General features: G+C 64.6%; 1 protein-coding gene across 1 annotated transcript; it reads left to right on the top strand.

The window, feature by feature from the left end:
* The first annotated feature begins 524 nt into the window (after positions 1-524).
* Positions 525-16,315, top strand: RIPK4 (receptor interacting serine/threonine kinase 4). Its single transcript, XM_056119639.1, has 8 exons — positions 525-766; positions 6,297-6,588; positions 10,302-10,450; positions 11,524-11,573; positions 12,768-12,926; positions 13,007-13,092; positions 14,368-14,629; positions 15,186-16,315. Exons 1-8 carry the CDS (start codon positions 588-590, stop codon positions 16,313-16,315), a joined length of 2,307 nt encoding a protein of 768 aa, XP_055975614.1. The 5' UTR covers positions 525-587.
* Positions 16,316-18,262: the final 1,947 nt, after the last annotated feature.

Genomic DNA, 18,262 nt, shown 5'->3' with positions numbered 1-18,262 from the left:
AGAAAGGAAGAGAGGGAGGGAGGGAGAAAGGAAGGGAGAATGGGAGGGAGGTAGGGGAAGGAAGGAAAGAAGGAAGGAAGGAAGAAAGGAAGAAGGAAGGAAGGGAGGGAGGAAGAAAGGAAGGAAGAGAGGGAGGGAGAAAGGAAGGGAGAATGGGAGGGAGGAAGAAGGAGGGAGGAAGGGGAAGGAAGGGAAGAAGGAAGGAAGGAAGGAAGAAAGGAAGGAGGAAGGAAGGAAGGAAGGAAGGAAGGAAGGAAGGAAGAAAGGAAGGAAGGCAGGCAGGCAGGGAGGGAGGGAGGGAGAGAGTGCCGCGAGCGGCGGGCCGGCCCTGCCGGTTCTGGCCCGGTGCCAGCAGCGCTAAGTCCACGCTCTGGCCCAAGGGGAGCGGAGGGGGGTGTGTGGAGTAGGTGGGAGCACGTCGGCGCCCACTCCCCGCGGCTTCTCCTTCCCCCCCCACCCCCACCTGCAGACAGCCGGGCCGGGCCGGGCCGGGCCGGGCGGGGCGGGGCGCGCGGCGGAAGTGGCGTCGGCGGGCGGGGCGCGCACCTGGGCACCTGGGCGGGCGGCGGCGGCGGCAGAGGTGCGCCATGGAGGGCGACGGGAGCCCGTGGGCCCTGGGGCTGCTGCGCACCTTCGACGCGGGCGAGTTCGCTGGCTGGGAGAAGGTGGGCTCGGGCGGCTTCGGGCAGGTGTACAAGGTGCGCCACGTCCACTGGAAGACCTGGCTCGCCATCAAGTGCTCGCCGAGTCTGCACGTCGACGACAGGTCGGTGGCCGGGGACGCGGGAGCCCCGCGCGACGCGGGTCGGGCCCGGGGCACTCGGACGCCGGCCGCACCCCTGTCCGTGCGGGCTCCGGGTGCGCCCCGAGGAAGGCCCGGGCGCGGGGCGGGGCGCGAGCCCTGGGCCGTGTCCGCGCGGCCGGCCGGCTCGAGGGACGCGGGGGCTGGCTTGGCGAGCTCCGGGCGCACGCGGGGGCTCCTGAACCTCGGGAGGGCGGCCGGGGGCATCCACGTGGGCCCGGGGCGTGGGAAAGGGCCTCGAGGTGCAGCCTGGTTCCGGAGGTGGGGGGGGGCGGGGCGGCCAGGTGCCCACGATCGCGCGTCCCCCGAAGGCGCGTCCGGCCCGGCCGGGCCCTGCGCTCGCGCTGCTGCGGTCTGCGCCCGGCTTAGAGAAATTGCTGTGTTGGGGATGTGGGCTTTGTCGGTGAGTTTAGATTGCGCCCGAGCTACTTAGTAATTTAGGCTGGAGCACAAATTGGTGTGAGACGGTAGTTATTTGGGTCGGAAGCACCACCGGCTTGGCCCAGGGAGGCATTCCGGGTGCCGCTGAACCTGGCCGGGCCGGCTTGGGGGTCTCATTACGCCCGGGGTGTCCCGGGGCTGGGTCCCGGCTGCCTTGTTTTTAGGCCCGGCCTCGAGGGAGGAGCCTTGCCTTAACCCGCTTTGCGGCGGCAGTACCGCTGGCCCTCCTTCTCAGAGCGGGCCTGGGGCTGCCCGGTGTCCACCCCAGGGGCGGTGGGCACTGGCTGAGAGGTTGGAAGGTTTACAGCAGCCCGGGTGGGTGTGGGCGGTGGTGTGTAATTCTGTTGTGGGGATTGGGGCAGTGGTAGGAACGTGCTCAAGGAACCTGTGTCGTGTGGGTTGTTGCAGGCAGGGGGTTGCAGTAAGCACCTGCTCTGAAAAGCGTCATCCTGAGGGCCTGGGGACATAGCACAGAAGTGAGGGCACTCCCCTTGTACCGGCAGCACCGCATAGGGTCCCCCGAGACCCCACCAGGAGTGATCCCTGAGCACCCCGGGCATAGCCCAAACAACCGGAAAGAAAACAAGAAGATGGTCTTTACTGACCCTGCCTAGTGAGGGGAGGGGGCCCCAGAGGGCGGAGTGGCCCCCTCCCTGCGTTTCCGTCTCCCCCTACACACAGCCTGGCCTGTGCCGCATGCCGCCCGGGCATGCAGCAGAAAACAGGCGACGGGTACAGGGCCCCTCCGTGACCCAGCACGGCTCCCGGTGGCTCTTGGTTGTAAGCCTGAAGTCAGCTGTGCTTCTCTGAGACTCGGGTTCCACGGGCCCATCATGGAGCCCCACAGCCCCCACCTTCCCCAGGTCCCAGGCTACCGGCCCCCCTGAAGCTTCTCCGCTGCCGGGAGGGGCGCTGTGCTTGTTTTGCTGAAATCCAAGCTCCTGGGAGCGGGGCCAGGGCTGTCCTGAAAGTGAGCCCCTGTGCTGGGCCTCGGCCCTCGAGTGGGTTTGTTGCTGGGGAAGGTTTGCGCTTCCGCTTCTCCTTTGGGGCGGTCCCAGTCAGCACGCATCTGACTCACTGCGGGAATCTGTTATTTCCAGCCTGTGGTGCCCGGGGTCTGGGTGGGCTGCCGAGGAAGGCGTCTTTGTGCCCTGGGGATCAGGGAGGGGGGTGCTCAGGAGGCCCCCAGTGGTGCCCACCCAGAACAGGCGGATGGAGATGTGAACTGTGGGCCCAGCTCAGGTCCCGCAGGAAACATCAGCCCCCGTGACCAACCCAAGAGCTCCCAGAGGGCTGCAGGCTGTGCTTGGTCCCATGAGCCGGCTGGGAGCGCTGGGTGAGTGGCCGGCTCTGGTGGTGGACCCTGGCCTCACCCCACCTCCCTGCTGCTGGCAGTGAGGGATGGGAGGGATCAAGTTCTGGGCTCCCGTGCAGCCCCAGCCCCTCCCTACACCTCCCCGTGGGAATGGCCTGGGGTCCTTCAGTTGGGCCCGTGCCAGGCTGCAGGGGGCCAATGGGGGCCTCCCGGCCCCTCCTCTGTACCACCTCTGTACATAACAGGCTGCCCTGGAACCGCACTGTGTTTTGGGGAGAGGATGGGGTGTCTGGTTTCAGATAGACATTAGGGATTGGTTGGGGGCAGAGAGGTGTCTGCCAGGGTGCTTACAAGGCACAGGTGCTCTCATCAGCCACGGTGGGGGGGGGCGCGTCTGGATGCCCATCTTGGGAGGATGTGTGGCCAGTGGAGTCCAGTGGTGGGCACTGTTTCTCCTCAGGGCAGACGGCGTGCCACAGGGCCTGTCCCCCACCTGGGTGCAGAGGGAGCTCTGAAACAGCGGCGGGCGCGGGCCCAGCTGCAGGCGAGCCCCGGCACATCCTTGGGCTGTCGCTGCAGAGCCTGCAGTCGGACAAGCCCAATTCTTGTCAGTTTTAAAAATAGCAGTGTGGGAACCCCTCGCTGAGCCTGGGAACGTAACTGGAGGCGCACAGAGCGAGCCCGGGTGATTAAAGCCGCTTCCGCTGCCACCGTTCCCAGGTGCTTCCCAGGCGGCCCAAGCCTGCCGGGGCCCGAGAGATGCCTCAGAGATGCCTCGGCCGGGAGGTGCCGGCCTTGCGCACGGCCCTCCCGGTTCTGTCCCCCGCAGCCCCCTTGGGAGTCATCCCTGAGTACAGAGCCAGGAGTGAGCCCTGAGCACAGCCCAATGACACCACCCCCCCACCCCAAAGCAAAAGTAAAAATTAAAGTAAACAAATTAACCCCTGCCAGCTGGGATTTTTGCCCAGGCAGGGCTGGCTGTGCTGGGGCCCTTCTTGTTCCGGAGTCGAGGCGGGCTGTGCTTTGGGGACGGGCGCAGCAGAGCGAGCTCCGTTGTGCTGGTTACTGGTGCCAGGGGTCCCGCGGTGCTGGACTTCATCCCCGGGAGGGCTGCTGGGCGCTGCTCCTGCCGGCTGGAGGGACCCTGGGGACAGATCGCAGCTCTTTCCGGGCTGGAGTGAACTAGCCCTGAGGAGGCACCTTTCTCCACGCCAGCACTGGCCCCCAGCTGCTGAGGTTGCTTAGGGGGGCCCCCAGCACCTGGGGGTTGGGACCATCTCACTCACTCCAGGAAAACCATCAGGACTGAACCTGCAGATCCAACAGACACATGAGCCCCCAGGGGCCTCCTGGACCCTTGGCCCTGGGCAGAGTGGCTGGATGCTCCTCTCTGGGAACCCCAGCAGGGCCTTCCTGGCCCGTGCCCAGCACCCCCAGCTGCTTCCTCAGGGGGAAGATGAGCCTTGACTGGGTCTTTCTGGGGCCAGCAGGGCGCTCAGAGAGGGTGGCTTAAACCCATTACTAGGAAACCAGCTCTTCCTGGGTTGGTGGTGAGGGGTGGGTGTGGGCTCCTTTCTGCAGGTTGGGGGTGCAGGCCTGGCTGGGTGGGGTGATCAGGGTTCAGGATCTTCCGGGGGAGGGGCAGGTGGCCTTGGGGGCCTTTTCCCTCCTCACGGGCCAGTTCCCTGGGGTGGGGGAGGGCTGACTGAGAAATGCGCCTGAGTCCCCAGCTCCCCCTTCAGGGGGCTTGCACGGGACCCCCACACCGTCCCCCACTTTCTGTGTGGGGCAGGGGTGGCCCAGCCCACAGGTGCTCAGCTCTGCCCTGCGCAGGTTAGTCAGGACTGGGCCTGCTGTGCGGGTCTAGGGGCTGGAGGGGGCATTTTTCTGTTTGTTTCATCTGGTTTGTCCCCCCCCCCCCCCCCCGACGGCACTGCAGGCAGAGGAGGGGCCCTTCTACTCGTCTCCCCCAGCACAGCAGTGAGTTGCGTGTAGGGAGGGAAGCTGTCAGCCGTGACGGTCCCCAGTGGGTACGTGCCGCTGTGCCGTATCAGTGCGTTGGGGGGCTCCCTGCACCTTATCAGTGCGTTGGTATGATTCTTTGCACCTTATCAGTTTGTTGAAGGGCTCTCCAGGTCATAGACCCTGGGACACAGTGGGGGGTAATTCTGTGTCTCCTCAGGGAACTGTGTGTATTTTGTGGGGGCTTCTCCTGCAGTACTAAGGAATCACTCTTTGAGGTGCTTTGGGGGGACCTTCTTGGGGGCCGGGGCCGGAGCCCAGGTTGGCCATGAGCAAGGCAAGTGTCCTCCCTGCTGTATCGGGGCATAATGAGGCCTCCCAAGTCTCCCTCTGGATCCTACCCCCCCCCCTCGACAGCAGCCCCCTGAGGAGTCACTGGATCCCCACAGGCAGGTTGAGAGACCCGGGTGGGGGCTGGGCCCGGGGACCTCCTCTAGACCTGCCTCCCCCCAGGACTGTCACTCTCAGTGACAGGTGTCATGCTGGTCTGTCGGGCGCTGGTCTTGCCGCTGGCTGGGAGGGGGGCAAGTGGGGGGCAGGTACCTCTCAGATCTGGGGCCCCCACCACAGGTGTGCATCCCCCATGTGGGGGGCAGGGGGCGTTGCTGAGCCACTCCAGCAGGCTGCCGGTTCCCAAACCTAACGGGTCGTGTCTGGGCATGTGGCTCTGGAAGTTTCCTTATTAGAAGCAGAATCCCAGCGCTGCTGGAGCCTGGACCCCACTGGCGGGGTGGGGCATGATGGAATTTCTTTGTTCACGTAACCTTGGGCAAGGTGTGACCTTGGCTGTGTCCTTGGATGCTGTGCCAGAACCCTGTGGACGCCCGGAGTCATTCCCCCAGAGCTAGCGAGCCCGCAGGCGAGGAGGGGGCTTCAAGGCAGGTGTGTGTCTAGCCCTGGGGGTCCGTGGCCCTGGCTAAGACTTAGCTTCGGCATGGGGACACAGAGACCTGTGCTGGGGGGGTGTCCACGGAGACCTGTCTTCCTCGTGCACAGTGGGATGGGATGCACACGCACACATGCGCATGCACACACACGTGCATACAAATGTACATGCACACACATGCTTTCACCCCCCCACTCAAATGCACACACACATGCATATGCCCACACATGCATGCACACATATACATATATATCCCCCACGTGCGCACACGCATGCACATACACACGCACTCACACCACCACATGCACACACACGTACATATCTCCCACATGCACACGCACACGTCCCTCAGCATACACCCCTCACAGGCCCGCTCACACCTCTCTGGCCATGGTGGGTGGCCACTGTGATGCGGGGCAGAACAGGACGATGTGTCGCAGCTGTGGAAGGAGGGACCTGGGGACGCTGGCGTCCTCGTACTGGGTGCTTTTCGGGGGCTGGGGCCCACCGGGGAGTGGATGGTGGTGTGGGTGACAGCGAGGTCACATGCATGGGCCTGCCTGGGTTTAAGGACGGGGCGGAGATCTGGAGTGGGGGCCAGTGGCCGTGACCCTGCCCGGGGGCCTGAACTGGAACCCGGTCATCCCTCATGGCTGTCTCTTGGGTCCCCCAGGGAAGAGATTGTGGGAGACCCCACCCCAAAGGCACCCACGGGCCCCCTCTCCCTCACCAGCCCCCCACGCAGCTGTGTCTGAAGGCTCTGGAAGGACGGGGGTAGGGTGGGCGGCTGGTCGGGGTCGGTGCTCCCCTCACACCTTGGCCCTCCGCAGGGAGCGCCTGGAACTCCTGGAGGAGGCCAAGAAGATGGAGCTGGCCAAGTTCCGCTACATCCTGCCGGTGTACGGCATCTGCCGTGAGCCCGTGGGACTGGTCATGGAGTACATGGAGACGGGTTCGCTGGAGAAGCTGCTGGCCGCACAGCCGCTGCCCTGGGCACTGCGCTTCCGCATTGTGCACGAGACGGCCGTGGGCATGAACTTCCTGCACTGCCTGTCCCCGCCGCTGCTGCACCTGGACCTCAAGCCTGCCAACATCCTGCTGGATGCCCACTACCACGTCAAGGTGGGCTGCCTGTGCTGCGCTGGTTTGTGCTGCGCTGGTCTGGGGGTTGAGGGGGAGCACTGGGGGTCGGAGCTGCGTGGAGGGGGTGTGGGAGGGGTCCTCAGCAGGGGCTTGGCTCTCGCTCTGTGCGGAGTGGGTTTCTGGGACAGGCTGGAGTGGGGCACAGACGCAGACAGCCCGAGTTGGCCACAGAGTCCCTGTCTCTCTTGGATGGCCTCCGTGTCCAGCCTTCCGTTCCTGTTGGGGTGGGGGTGGGTTGTCCTGGGTTTCCTCGTGGGGTGATGCACGCACTCAGGGAGTCTGACCGCGGGATGGGGGCCGTGGTGCAGGCCACATCTGCCCTCCACCAGCTGCTGGCGCCCACGGGAGCACTCCCTGCGGTGCTCGGGCTCTCAGACCAACTTTGGCCATGAGCAAGGCCAGCGCCTGTCCCGCTGTGCCAGCCCTGAGAGCCCAGCCTCTCTCTGACTCAGCAGACCTGAGCCCAGGTGGATCAGTGGGGTGAGCAGGGTCAGCCGTGGCCCCTGCTGCAGGCCCCCTGGCCCTGGGTGGGTCAGCCTCGGCGAGGGGGGTCAGCCATGCCCCCTGCTGCAGGCCCCCCTGCCGGAATATGAGGAAGGCGCTGATTCAGGCGCTGTCTCCGGTACACCTGTGCATGGCTCTCTCTCCGTCAAAGGAGGGGTGACCTGCTGCAGCCCCCTCCTGGCAGCGGGCGCGGTGCCCAAGGCTGCTCGCGGGAGAGGAGCATTTCACTTTGAAGGATAATTGCAGGTGACCTGGGAGCGGGTGTCTCCATGCACGGAGCCGGGGTCGGGGTGAAGGAGGGGTGGGAGCCTTTGATCTCCCACCTGCAGCTCCATGCAGGGAAAGGGCAGAGAGGGGCTAATGACGGCCTCGGGCGGCCCCCGCCCTGGAGGACACGGCGGGGGGGGGGGGCGGGTGGTGGGACTCTAGGGGTCCCTGGGTGCGGAAAAGCACGAAGGTGGAGGAGCATTCTGGAATCTCATTTGTGTCTGTTTGTTTCTGAGTCACTCCCGGTGGTGCCCAGGCTTACCCCGGCTTTGCCCTCCCAAGTCACCCTGGCAGTGCTCGGGGCACCATGTGGGATGCCCGGATGGAACCTTGCTCGGCTGCGTGCCAGGCAGGTGCCCTACCCGCCATTCTACCACTCAGGTGCTGTTCTGGAATCTTCAGGGAGGCTAGTGGGAGCCTGGAGGTGCTGCAGACACCTGATCCCCCAGGGGCCTCCACGAGTGACCACTGAGCACCGGGCCAGGAGTGAGCCTGCACACTCTGGTGTGGCTGCCAGATCAGCGCGCATGTGCACACACACACACACACATTCACACTCACACATGCACGCTCACACACAGGCTTATACACATTCATGCTTGCATGCACACATTCACTCACACTCATGCTCATAGGCTTACACATACACACACACACTTCTCTCTTTCACGCACACTCACACACTCTCATTCTCAAACTCACGCACACTCACACGTTCTCACTCACTCTCATTCTCACACTCACACACTCATTCTCACACACTCACACACTTTCACTCTCACACACACTTTCACACACCCACACACTCTCACTCTCACACACACTTTCACACACTCACACTCTCAGTCACACAGTCACACACACTCTCATGCTCACACACTGCCCTTCCTGAGGGCCCCGGTGCTGCCCCTGCGGCCTGGGTGTTGGCGCCGTGGTGTCATGTGGGCTGGCCACTCTCCCCTAGAGGGTCCCTTCCAGGCTGCTAGGCTTCCATCAGCTCTCCTGTTCACTTACGGTTGCTCTCTGCTGCCCAGTGGACCCGCAGGCCAGGCCTGGTGGCCATTCTGGGCTCCTGTCCCATGATGGAAGGAGGGAGCCCCAGGCAGGGGCCCGGTGCCTGTCAGGGGCTCGGGGTAGCCCCTTTCCTGGCTCTGCCCATGTCTCTGGTCAGTCACCCACACAACGCAGTGGGCGGCCAGACAGACTGACCATGGGCAGTGCCGGTGAGGATGCGGGGTCTGTCGGGGCTGGTGATGCATGTGACGGGTCGGGCAGGAAAGCAGCTCAGGGTCCGCACACGGGGCCTCCCTCTACCCCAGATGGGCCTGGAGGACATTCTCAAGCAGTGGACACTCACTGACTTTATTCAGTTTTTGTTGTTCTGCAGAGCGGCGGGTTGAGCTGGTGCCAGCTCTGCCAGGCAGGTGCCCTGCTGCTCAGCCCCAGACTCCGACACACGAGTTTGATTTTTTTTTGGGGGGGGGTCACACCCAGCGATGCACAGGGCTTACTCCTGGCTCTTCACTCAGGAGTTACTCCTGGCAGTGCTCAGAGGACCATATGGGATGCTGGGAATTGAACCTGGGTTGGCCGCATGCAAGGCAAACGCCCTCCCCGCTGTGCTATCGCTCCAGCCCCATGAGTTTGATTTTTTATTGGGGTTTTAAGGACCATACCCAGTGGTGCTCAAGGCTCACTCCTGGCTCTGTGCTCAGGACTCACTCCTGGCACTGTGCTCAGGGCTCACTTCCGGCTATGTGCTCAGGGTCACTCCTGGCTCTGCTCAGGGCTGACTCCTGGCTCTGTGCTCAGAATCGTCTCTGAGTGACCCCTGGGTGGCTGCCCACAGGGCTGTTCCCCATGGTACCGGCTCCCTAGCCCGGCAAGCCCAGTTCCGGCCGAGCAGCGCCCACCCAACCTCAGGCCTCCGGCTGCCCCTGGGACCCCGAGCGTCAGCCTCCGGGGTCTGGTACTGGCCCCCACTTGCTCTCATCCAGCTGGACCGGAAGTGGGGATGCCAATGGGCTGTGGGGTGCTAGCAGTGGGTGCTGGGGTGCCGCTGTGAGGACTGGGGAGGGGAGGGTGGGCGCCAGTTGGGGTCCCAGGGACTGGGCGTTCCAAGCTCGCACACGGATGCCATTGCCTTGTCTTGGCGTCTGCTCCTTGTCCTGCCCCCAACTCCATCTGTGGCAGGGGTGGGAGTAGAGGGTCGGCCACAGCGAGGGGTACGTGGCCACAGTCCCTCACGCCCGCTGCCATGTTCTCTGCCGCCGGCTCACCCAGTCACGCTGTAGAGCCGTGGCTGGTGAGTCCCTGCCCGGCCTTCTGGAGGGCAGCACCCAGGCCCAAAGACCCCCACCATCAGCCCCTGTGTGGGTGCCCCTGCAGCAACCGCTGGCCCTCAATCCCTGCAGGCACCTTGTGGGGCACAAGGGGCTCAGCACGGCCTGTGCGCCTCCGAGGAGATGGGGGTCTGGGTGCCAGTGGCTCCCCTCTGCAGAGGACCCCCCGGGTGCTCCATGGCTCGGTCTGCTCGGGAGTGGGGCCCAGAGAGAAGGCTGCCCCACCCGCCGCCATCGCTGTCCCTGCCAACTTCTCCTGTCCCTGGGCTTGGGGGCTGGAGCTGGACGCGCGTTGGGGGTTCAGGGTGGGGTCCCGGGTGGGAGCATCGGGTGGAGGACAGCTGCCGGCTGCCTGTTTTGTTGGCTTTAGCGGGGAGGCGTGTCCGCCCAACGTGCCGCCACTTGCTGCTGCCCAGCTGGCGGGGCGGGCGGCCCGACTGGCTTGTCTGCCTCCCCACGGCCTCGCCTTTCCCGTTCTCCGGGTGCTTCTCCCGAGGGGGCCCCGGGTGGGCCTGGCTGCCGCGGCCTCCTCCCTGGGGATGCGCTGATGGTGGCGTCTCCGCCTCTCTGCCTGCACAGATTTCCGACTTCGGGCTGGCCAAGTGCAATGGGCTGTCCCACTCGCACGAGCTCAGCATGGACGGGCTGTTCGGGACCGTGGCCTACCTGCCGCCCGAGCGCATCCGGGAGAAGAGCCGGCTCTTCGACACCAAGCACGATGTGTACAGGTGGGCGCCGCCTCCTGCCCCGCCCTGCAGCTCATTCCTGGAGGAGGGAGGGAGGGAGGGAGGGAAGGTGCCTTGGGAGCACTTGAGCCCGAGTCCTGGCACACTCCCTTGCCTGGCGTCCCCGCAGCCAGATAACCAGAGCTGGGCCCGGCCCTGGGCGGCGTTGGCCCGGCTGGGTTTGAGGAGAGGGTGGGGCTCCCCGTGCTTGTTTTGCACCTGCAGCCCTGCTGTGCCCCCACCTGCCAGGCTCCCCCACCTCGGGGCTTTCCCTGAGCCCCACCCTTCTGCCAGCTCTGACCCAGGGATCCCCACCCTCTGGGGGCAGCATGGGGGGGTGGTGGGGCAAGCCGCAGACCCGGGCCCTCCTGGTGCTGGACCCTCAGCTGGGCGTCCTGGGACTGCCTCCACAGGAAACACATCCTCGTTCCCGCCCCCCCCCTGGAGCCCGTGTGGCTCCTCATGAGGGCTCGGGGTCCATGGCCTGTGCAGCACATACGTGGTGCTCTCCCTGCACCAGTAAGCACATGCATGCAGCACCCACCACCAACCAGCACACACATGACCACCCACCAACACACATACAACTGCCCACCACCTGCCTGTGCTCACTTGTGATTCTCACCTGCCAGGACTCACCTGTGACCCCTGCCCGCCAACGCTCACCTGTGACCCCCTCCCGCTAATACCTTTGACCCCCACCCACCAGCAACTCTGCCTCCCACCCGCCAACACTCACCTGTTACCCCCGCCTGCCAATGCTCACCTGTGACCCCCCACCCATCAACACTCACCTGTGACCCCACCCGCCAACACCTCTCCCTCCTCCTCTACCCCCATCACTGCTCACCAGTGAGCCCCACCTGCCCACCTGCCGGTGCTCACCTGTGACCCCCCCCCCACCCATCAATGCTCACCTGTGACCCCCCCACCCAACAACGCTTACCTGTGACCCCCGCCTGTCAACACCTCTCCCTCCCCCTGTCCCCCGCCACCGCAGACCTGTGACCCTCACACCAATACCTGTGACATACCCCCCTCCCCCGCCAACACTCACCTGTGATTTCCCCCCTCAGCTTCGCCATCGTCATCTGGGGCATCCTGACGCAGAAGAAGCCGTTTGCGGGTGAGTGTCTGGGTGGGCAGGGCAGAATCGGGAGACTCGGGCACCGTGTTGGGGGGCCCCGGTGTGCGCATCACGGGCTGCTCTCGTGCCGCTCTCCGCGGTGCCCGCTGGCAGGGCCGAGCGGGCTGGGCCGGCTGTGTCGGGCTCAGACCACAGGCTCCACCTCCGAGCTGAGCACTTTCACGGCGCCCCACGCACGTCTCCGTTGTGTGGTTCTGGAACGTTCCATCATCCCGCAGGCACACCCGTGCCCTCGACCTCCCTTCCAACTTTCCTTCCCCGTGGGTGCTAATGTTTCTCTCGGGGCTTTGCCCATTCTGGAGCACTCCAGTTTGCTTCCACAGGTGCTGGGGGCTTTCTCCTGGGTCGTCCTTGGCATCACGCCTGGGGGCTTCAGAGTACTGGGGGGAGGCGGGGCCAAGCTCCAGCTGCGCACAGGCCTGCACCTCAATTCCCGTGCTCGCTCTCCCTCTCTCCTTTCTCTCTCTCTCTCCTCTATCCCTCTCCCTCTCCTTTCCTCCCTCCCTCCCTCTCTCCCTCTCTCCCTCTCTCCTCTTCCTCTCTCTTCTCCCTCCCTCTCTCCCTCCCTCCCTCCTCCTTCTCTCCTCACTCCTCTCTTCTCCCTCCCTCCCTTCCTCTCTCTTCTCCCTCCCTACCTACCTCCCTTCCTCCCTCCCTCCCTCCCTCCCTTTCCTCGCCCCCTGCACCCCCTGTGGTGTGTTCTGACACTTCCAGATCCTGCTACACAGGCCATGTGGTGCCCTGGCCTCTGTCCCCCGTTGCCTCGGCTTCCTGTGGCCAGTGGAGGTTTTCCTTCTTTGAACTATGGGGCATGCGTGTGTGTGGAGAGGGGGTCCCTCTTCCTGGGCTGCTGTGTGCGGGGCAGGAGCAGCCGTTCCATGGGTGAGCACTGTAGTCCGAGTCTCACCGGCCGGCCAGCCTGGGGCTGGGGAGAGTAGTGGGTGCTGAGGGCCTCCGCAGAGGGCAGAGCGGGGTGCCCGGGCCTGGTGCCCTCTTTCGAACCTGGCAGTATATCTCCTTCCCTGCTGAGCTGGCTGTCCAACCCCAGGAACCACCCAGCATGTGGTGGGGGACACGGGGCCATCCATGTCCCCTGCCCTTGGTTCGCCCTCCCTAGCCGGGTGTCCATGTGGCCCTGCCAGGGCCCCTGACTCTCCTCCCTGCTGCCTGCAGATGAGAAGAACATCCTGCACATCATGGTGAAGGTTGTGAAGGGCCACCGGCCGGAGCTGCCGCCTGTGTGTCGTGCCAGGCCCCGCGCCTGTGGCAGTCTCCTGCGCCTGATGCAGCGCTGCTGGCATGGGGACCCCCAGGAGCGCCCCTCCTTCCATGGTGAGCCCCAGGGCAGGCACAGGGGCCGGGGGTCGGGGGACTTGGGGTCCTGCTCCCCTGACCCAGGTGTCGTTCCCCAGAGATCACATCCGAGACCGAGGGCCTGTGTGAGAAGCCGGATGAGGAGGTGCCCGAGACGACCCCGGACCCCGAGCCCAGGACCGAGGTGAGGTTGAGGGTTGGCCGGGTTGGCTGGCCAGGGGCTCACGGCCTGGTACTCTTGGAAGCCAGTGCCAGACCCCGTTGGGCTCTTCAGGGAGGGAGCGGCAGGGACCTGTCGCCCAGCCCCCTGCCCCGCCCCCCTGCAGTCTCCCTGTGCCCAGTGCTCACGTGCACCTAGGTGCGACCTGCACCCGGGTGGGGTGAGGCGGAAGGTTCATGGGGCTGTGTCTGCCCATATATGGGCATGTGTGCCAGGCGGGGGCAAAGGTGCCAGGCAGGTGATAGCAGACGCAGCCCCGCCCGGCCAGGTGTGACTCTGCACCCCAGGTGTGTGGCAGGCTGGGGCCAGAGACCCCATGCTCAACCCGGGAGGGGCGATTTCAGTCCCCGGCTGCTCCCGCACCCCACTGCTCAGCGGGGAGCCCAGAGCTGCTGGCACGTGGCGCCCGGCATCTTCCTGCCCGCATCTCTGCCGCCAGACCCCCGTCATGTCTGCCGGGGTTCAGCCCTGGGGCTGCGCCGCCTCCTGCTGCGTCCCAGCCCCCACCCCAGTGTCAGTGCTCGTGTGCGTGCAAGTGTGTGAGCAAGTGTATGAGTGGAGGAATGCGAGTGTGAGTGGAGGAATGTGTGCACGAGAGAGGAAGAGTATGTGTGAGTGTGAGTACGTGTGCGAAAGTGTAAGAGTGCACAAGAGCGTGTAAGCTGATGAGAGGTGTAAGCGTGTGTGTGTTCCCGGTGCCTCTATGTGTCCGTGTGTTGGCCCTACACACTCACTCATGCTCTCTCATCCTCGTACACTCATTTGCACACCCTGGCACACTCACATACATGCATCCTTGCACACTCACCTTCTCGTAGGTACTCTCACACGCACTCTTACACTCTGCTATAGCCTCACACTCACGCACTTACACATACACATGTGTTTCCGTGTGTGCGTCCATCTGTATATGTATGTATGTGTCTCCATCTCTGTGTATCTATGTATGTTTCTCAGTGTCTGTGCATTTGTGTATATGTGTCTGTATGTGTGTTCCTGCGTGTCTGTGTGTCTGCCTACATATGTATACATGTGTCCCTGTGCATCCATGTATAGATGTATGTGTGTGTCTGTGTATAGACGTGTGTGTCTGTGAGCGCTATGTACAGACGTGTCTGTGTGTGCCCTGTGCCCCCATGTGTAGACATATGTGTGTGTCTGAGTGTCCCTGTACAGGCGTGTGTGTGTGCCCTGTGCCCCGTGTGCAGACGTGCATGGCTCAGCTCTCTGTCTCCGCAGGCGCCCGTGTCCACGCCCCTGAAGCGTGCGTCTGCGCCCCCGTTTGACGACGACTGCAGCCTGGCGGAGCTGCTGTCCCAGCTGGACTCAGGCATCTCGCAGGCACTGCAGGGCCCCGAGGAGCTGAGCCGCAGTGCGTCCGAGTCCCGCCTGCCGTCCGGCAGCAGCGACAAGAGGCTGTCGGGGGTGTCGTCCGTGGACTCGGCCTTCTCCTCCCGGGGCTCTCTGTCCTTGTCCTTTGAGCGGGAACCTTCAAGCACCGGTGAGTGGCCGGTGGGGGCGGGGGGCGGGGCGGACAGTGGGGTGAACTCTGCCCCTGGACCCGCACTCGCTGCCCTCTGCTGCTGCCCAGCAGCCTGTGGGTAACCCTGAGGTGTCGGAACGGTCCCGAGTCCACTTTGTGCCAAGGGTCCCTTCCTGCCTTGTACACCCAGCCACGCCCGTGTCAGACCCCAGAGGATCCCTCTGGTCTCTGCGTCTCCCCCTGAGCTTTGCGGTCGGGAGGTTGCTGAGCTGTGCCCGGCCAGGGACTGCACTGTGTGGGCTGTGTCTCACTGTGTCACCACGGGCACCTTGGAACCCTGAGCGGGTGCCCCTGGGTTGTCTGCCCTGTGGGTGGCCACACAGGGAGATGTGCTGGGGAGATGGGGCTCACGCAGGCAACACTGGCCACATAGGCCGTAACCACGTGGGGGACACGGGCCACGTGGGGGGCTACCCCATGAGAGGCACCAGCCACGTGATGTTGGGGACGCCTGGCTTGGAAGGCTGCGGGTGGCGGCGGCCGGTCTGACTCTCTCTCACTGCTCTGCCCGCAGACCTGGGCACGACGGACGTGCAGAAGAAGAAGCTGGTGGAGGCGGTGGTGAGCGGGGACACGGGGCGGCTGATGAAGCTGCTGCAGCCACAGGACGTGGACCTGGTGGTGGACGGGGGCGCCAGCCTGCTGCACCTGGCGGTGGCGGCGGGCCAGGAGGAGTGCGCCAAGTGGCTGCTGCTCAACCACGCCAACCCCGACTTGGCTGACGGGCGGGGCGCCACGCCGCTGCATGCGGCCGTCGAGAGGCGGGGGCGCGGCCTGCTGGAGCTGCTGCTGGCGCGCCGGGTCAGCGTGAACGCGGCCGACGAGGACCGCTGGACGGCCCTGCACTTCGCCGCCCAGAACGGGGACGAGGGCAGCGCGCGGCTGCTGCTGGAGCGGAGCGCGGCGGTGAACGCGGCGGACGCCGAGGGCCGCACGCCGCTGCATGTGGCCTGCCAGCACGGCCAGGAGGCGGTGGTGCGGGTGCTGCTGCGGTGCGGGGGCGATGCGGGGCTGCCGGCCAAGGGCGCGTGGCTGCCGCTGCACTACGCCGCCTGGCAGGGCCACCTGTCCATCGTCCGGCTGCTGGCCAAGCAGTCGGGGGTCAGCCTGGACGCGCAGATGCTGGACGGGAAGACGCCCCTGCACCTGGCCGCGCAGCGCGGCCACTACCGCGTGGCCCGCCTGCTCCTCGACCTGCGCTCAGCCGTGGACGTGTGCACATTGCTGGCGCAGACGCCGCTGCACGTGGCCGCCGAGACGGGCCACACCAGCACCGCGCGGCTGCTGCTGCACCGCGGGGCCTGCCGGGACGCCGTCACCGCCGAGGGCTGTACTGCGCTGCACCTGGCGGCGCGCCATGGCCACCTGGCCACGGTCAGGCTGCTCCTGGAGGAGCGGGCGGATGCGCGGGCGCCGGGGCCGCAGAACCAGACGGCGCTGCACTTGGCCGCCACCGCTGGCCACACCGAGGTGGTGGAGGAGCTGGTGCAGGCGACCGGCGGACTGGACCTAAAGGAGGAGCCGGGACTCCAGGCGCCCCCTCGGGCCTCCTGGGGCCGGCCCCACGCCACCGCCACGGAGACCCTCAGCAGACGCGTGCGGTTGCATGGCCCCACCCCGCTCCTGCGGAGAAGCAAGACCTAGGGGTGCCGCGGGCATGGGGGCTTCACGCAGGGACCCCCGGACTCTGCGGGTGGTGGTTGAGTGGGCCGGCGGCCAGGCTGGCTGCTGGGGCTGGAGGCGTGGGCCCTGTGTGGCCCTCTCTGTGGTGGAGGGTGTGGGCCTGAGCCGTCTGCTCCGAGAGTGACCAGCACTGGCCCACGGGCGCCGACTGGGCCTACCCAGGGCTGGCTTGGGGCACAGAGGCCGGGGGGGATGCTCATACCCCCGCGATTGGAAGGGCCCAGGGACTGTGGGCTGCGAGGCCAGCCCTGCCTGCGCCCCTGCCCTGTGCAACACCGCTGGCCCCAGGAGAGTGGACAGCGAGTCCTGAGCAGTGGCCGATGTCATGTCTGAGAGCTGCGACCTGGTGGGTCAGCCTGCATGTGGGGCAGTGGGGGATCCCTGGGCTCGGCCAGCTCTCCTTATGGCTTTCAGCCGCAGACATGTTACTTGTTTTTAAAACTCTGGAGCCAAAAAAAAAAAAAATGTAAATGTCCCGGAGGATCTCTGGAACCTTCTTCGTTTCAGAGTCGGGAAGGGGTCACCTGTGAGACGAGTCCCTCTGTCATTCCCCTCCATCTGGAGTCTCGGCAGGGTGGCGTTCTGCGTGGGGCTCTGTGCATGTGGGGCGTGGGACCCTAGGCTTTGGGGCGTCCCCAGGCGCTCTCACAGCTGCCACAGTCACGAGGTCACAGCTTCTCTGTGGCGCACTTGGATTTGGGTCAAAGAAAAGCCCCGTAGACATGGGCAGTGGCTGCAGCCTCCTCCCTGCGCCCGTGACCCATGTGGGGGCTTGTCTCGGGCACGCGTGTCCCACCATGGGGCAGGGGAGGGGGGTGTGAGCCTACTGTGTGTGGCCTGACGTACTGTGTATGTGGGTGTGAATCTGGACACGTCCTCATTTTCCAGGACAGGAGATGCCCAGACTGTGGAACTGGCCATGTTTTAATGGGCCTTGGATCTGTACTTGTGCTGTTGTATTCTACAATGTCAATAAAGTGACTGTTCTTCCCTTTGGACCTTTCTCCTTTTCTGTTCTGGTTGTTGGGTCACCTCTGGCTGTGCTCAGGGCTTACTCCTGGCTCTGTGCTCTGTCCTCCTGGGGGCTCGACACCGGGCTGGGTTTTGAACCAGGGTCTGCGTGCTAGGCACACCCCCTCCCTGCCAACCTCCCTCCCCATGCCGGAACTCCGTTTGCTTCGGAGCAAGCTCCTGGTACCGTGTCAGCCCAGGTTCCTGTGTCCACATTGCTGCGGGCCTGCGGGCACTCGGAAGAGGCTCTGAAGACCCGAGTAAGATCTTCTAAGTGTTGCTAGGCCTATCTTTTGTTGAACTTCATACTTTTGAGTATTTTCTTCGCCTGAAGCGCTGGGATGTGCAGTCCCGTTCACGGTAGGTGCCATGTGTCCAGCAAGCAGAACCTCACACAGGCCAGTGTCCGCTGCTGCCACCGTGGCCTCAGCACCCCCGGCCTGCTGCCTGCCTCGGTCAGCTAGTTCTCTGGACGGGATCTTGCACTCAGGGATCATTGCAAGTTACAGACAAATGAGAAGAATGCTTGGAACTTTGAATTCTCTTTACCTGGCTTTCCCGTTTGTTTACATCTTTCCTCACTTGGTTGTATCATATGTAATGTTTTTCTCCTGTATTATCTTTCATCTATCTACCCAGCCATCCATCTAACCACTATGCTACCCATCCACCCATCCCTCCATCTGATCCCCCTCCCCCTGCCTGTTAATCCGACCTTCCATTCACATCCATCCGTGCACTCACTGCCCACCACTCATCTACCCATGGTTCTCCCATCTTCCGAGTAGTGCTGACAACATTGGTGTGTCTGTCCCCTAAAGAAGGACCCCTCCCACAGAACCACCAGAACCAGCAGTCCATATGCGCCCAGCACGGCTGTCTGAGTCACGAGGCTTT

The sequence above is a fragment of the Sorex fumeus genome, unplaced genomic scaffold, assembly GCF_029834395.1.
Source record: "Sorex fumeus unplaced genomic scaffold, SorFum_2.1 ptg000041l, whole genome shotgun sequence".
NCBI classification, from domain to species: domain Eukaryota; kingdom Metazoa; phylum Chordata; class Mammalia; order Eulipotyphla; family Soricidae; genus Sorex; species Sorex fumeus.
Note: the sequence above shows the minus strand (reverse complement) of the source record. Positions and strands in the feature narration are given on the sequence as shown.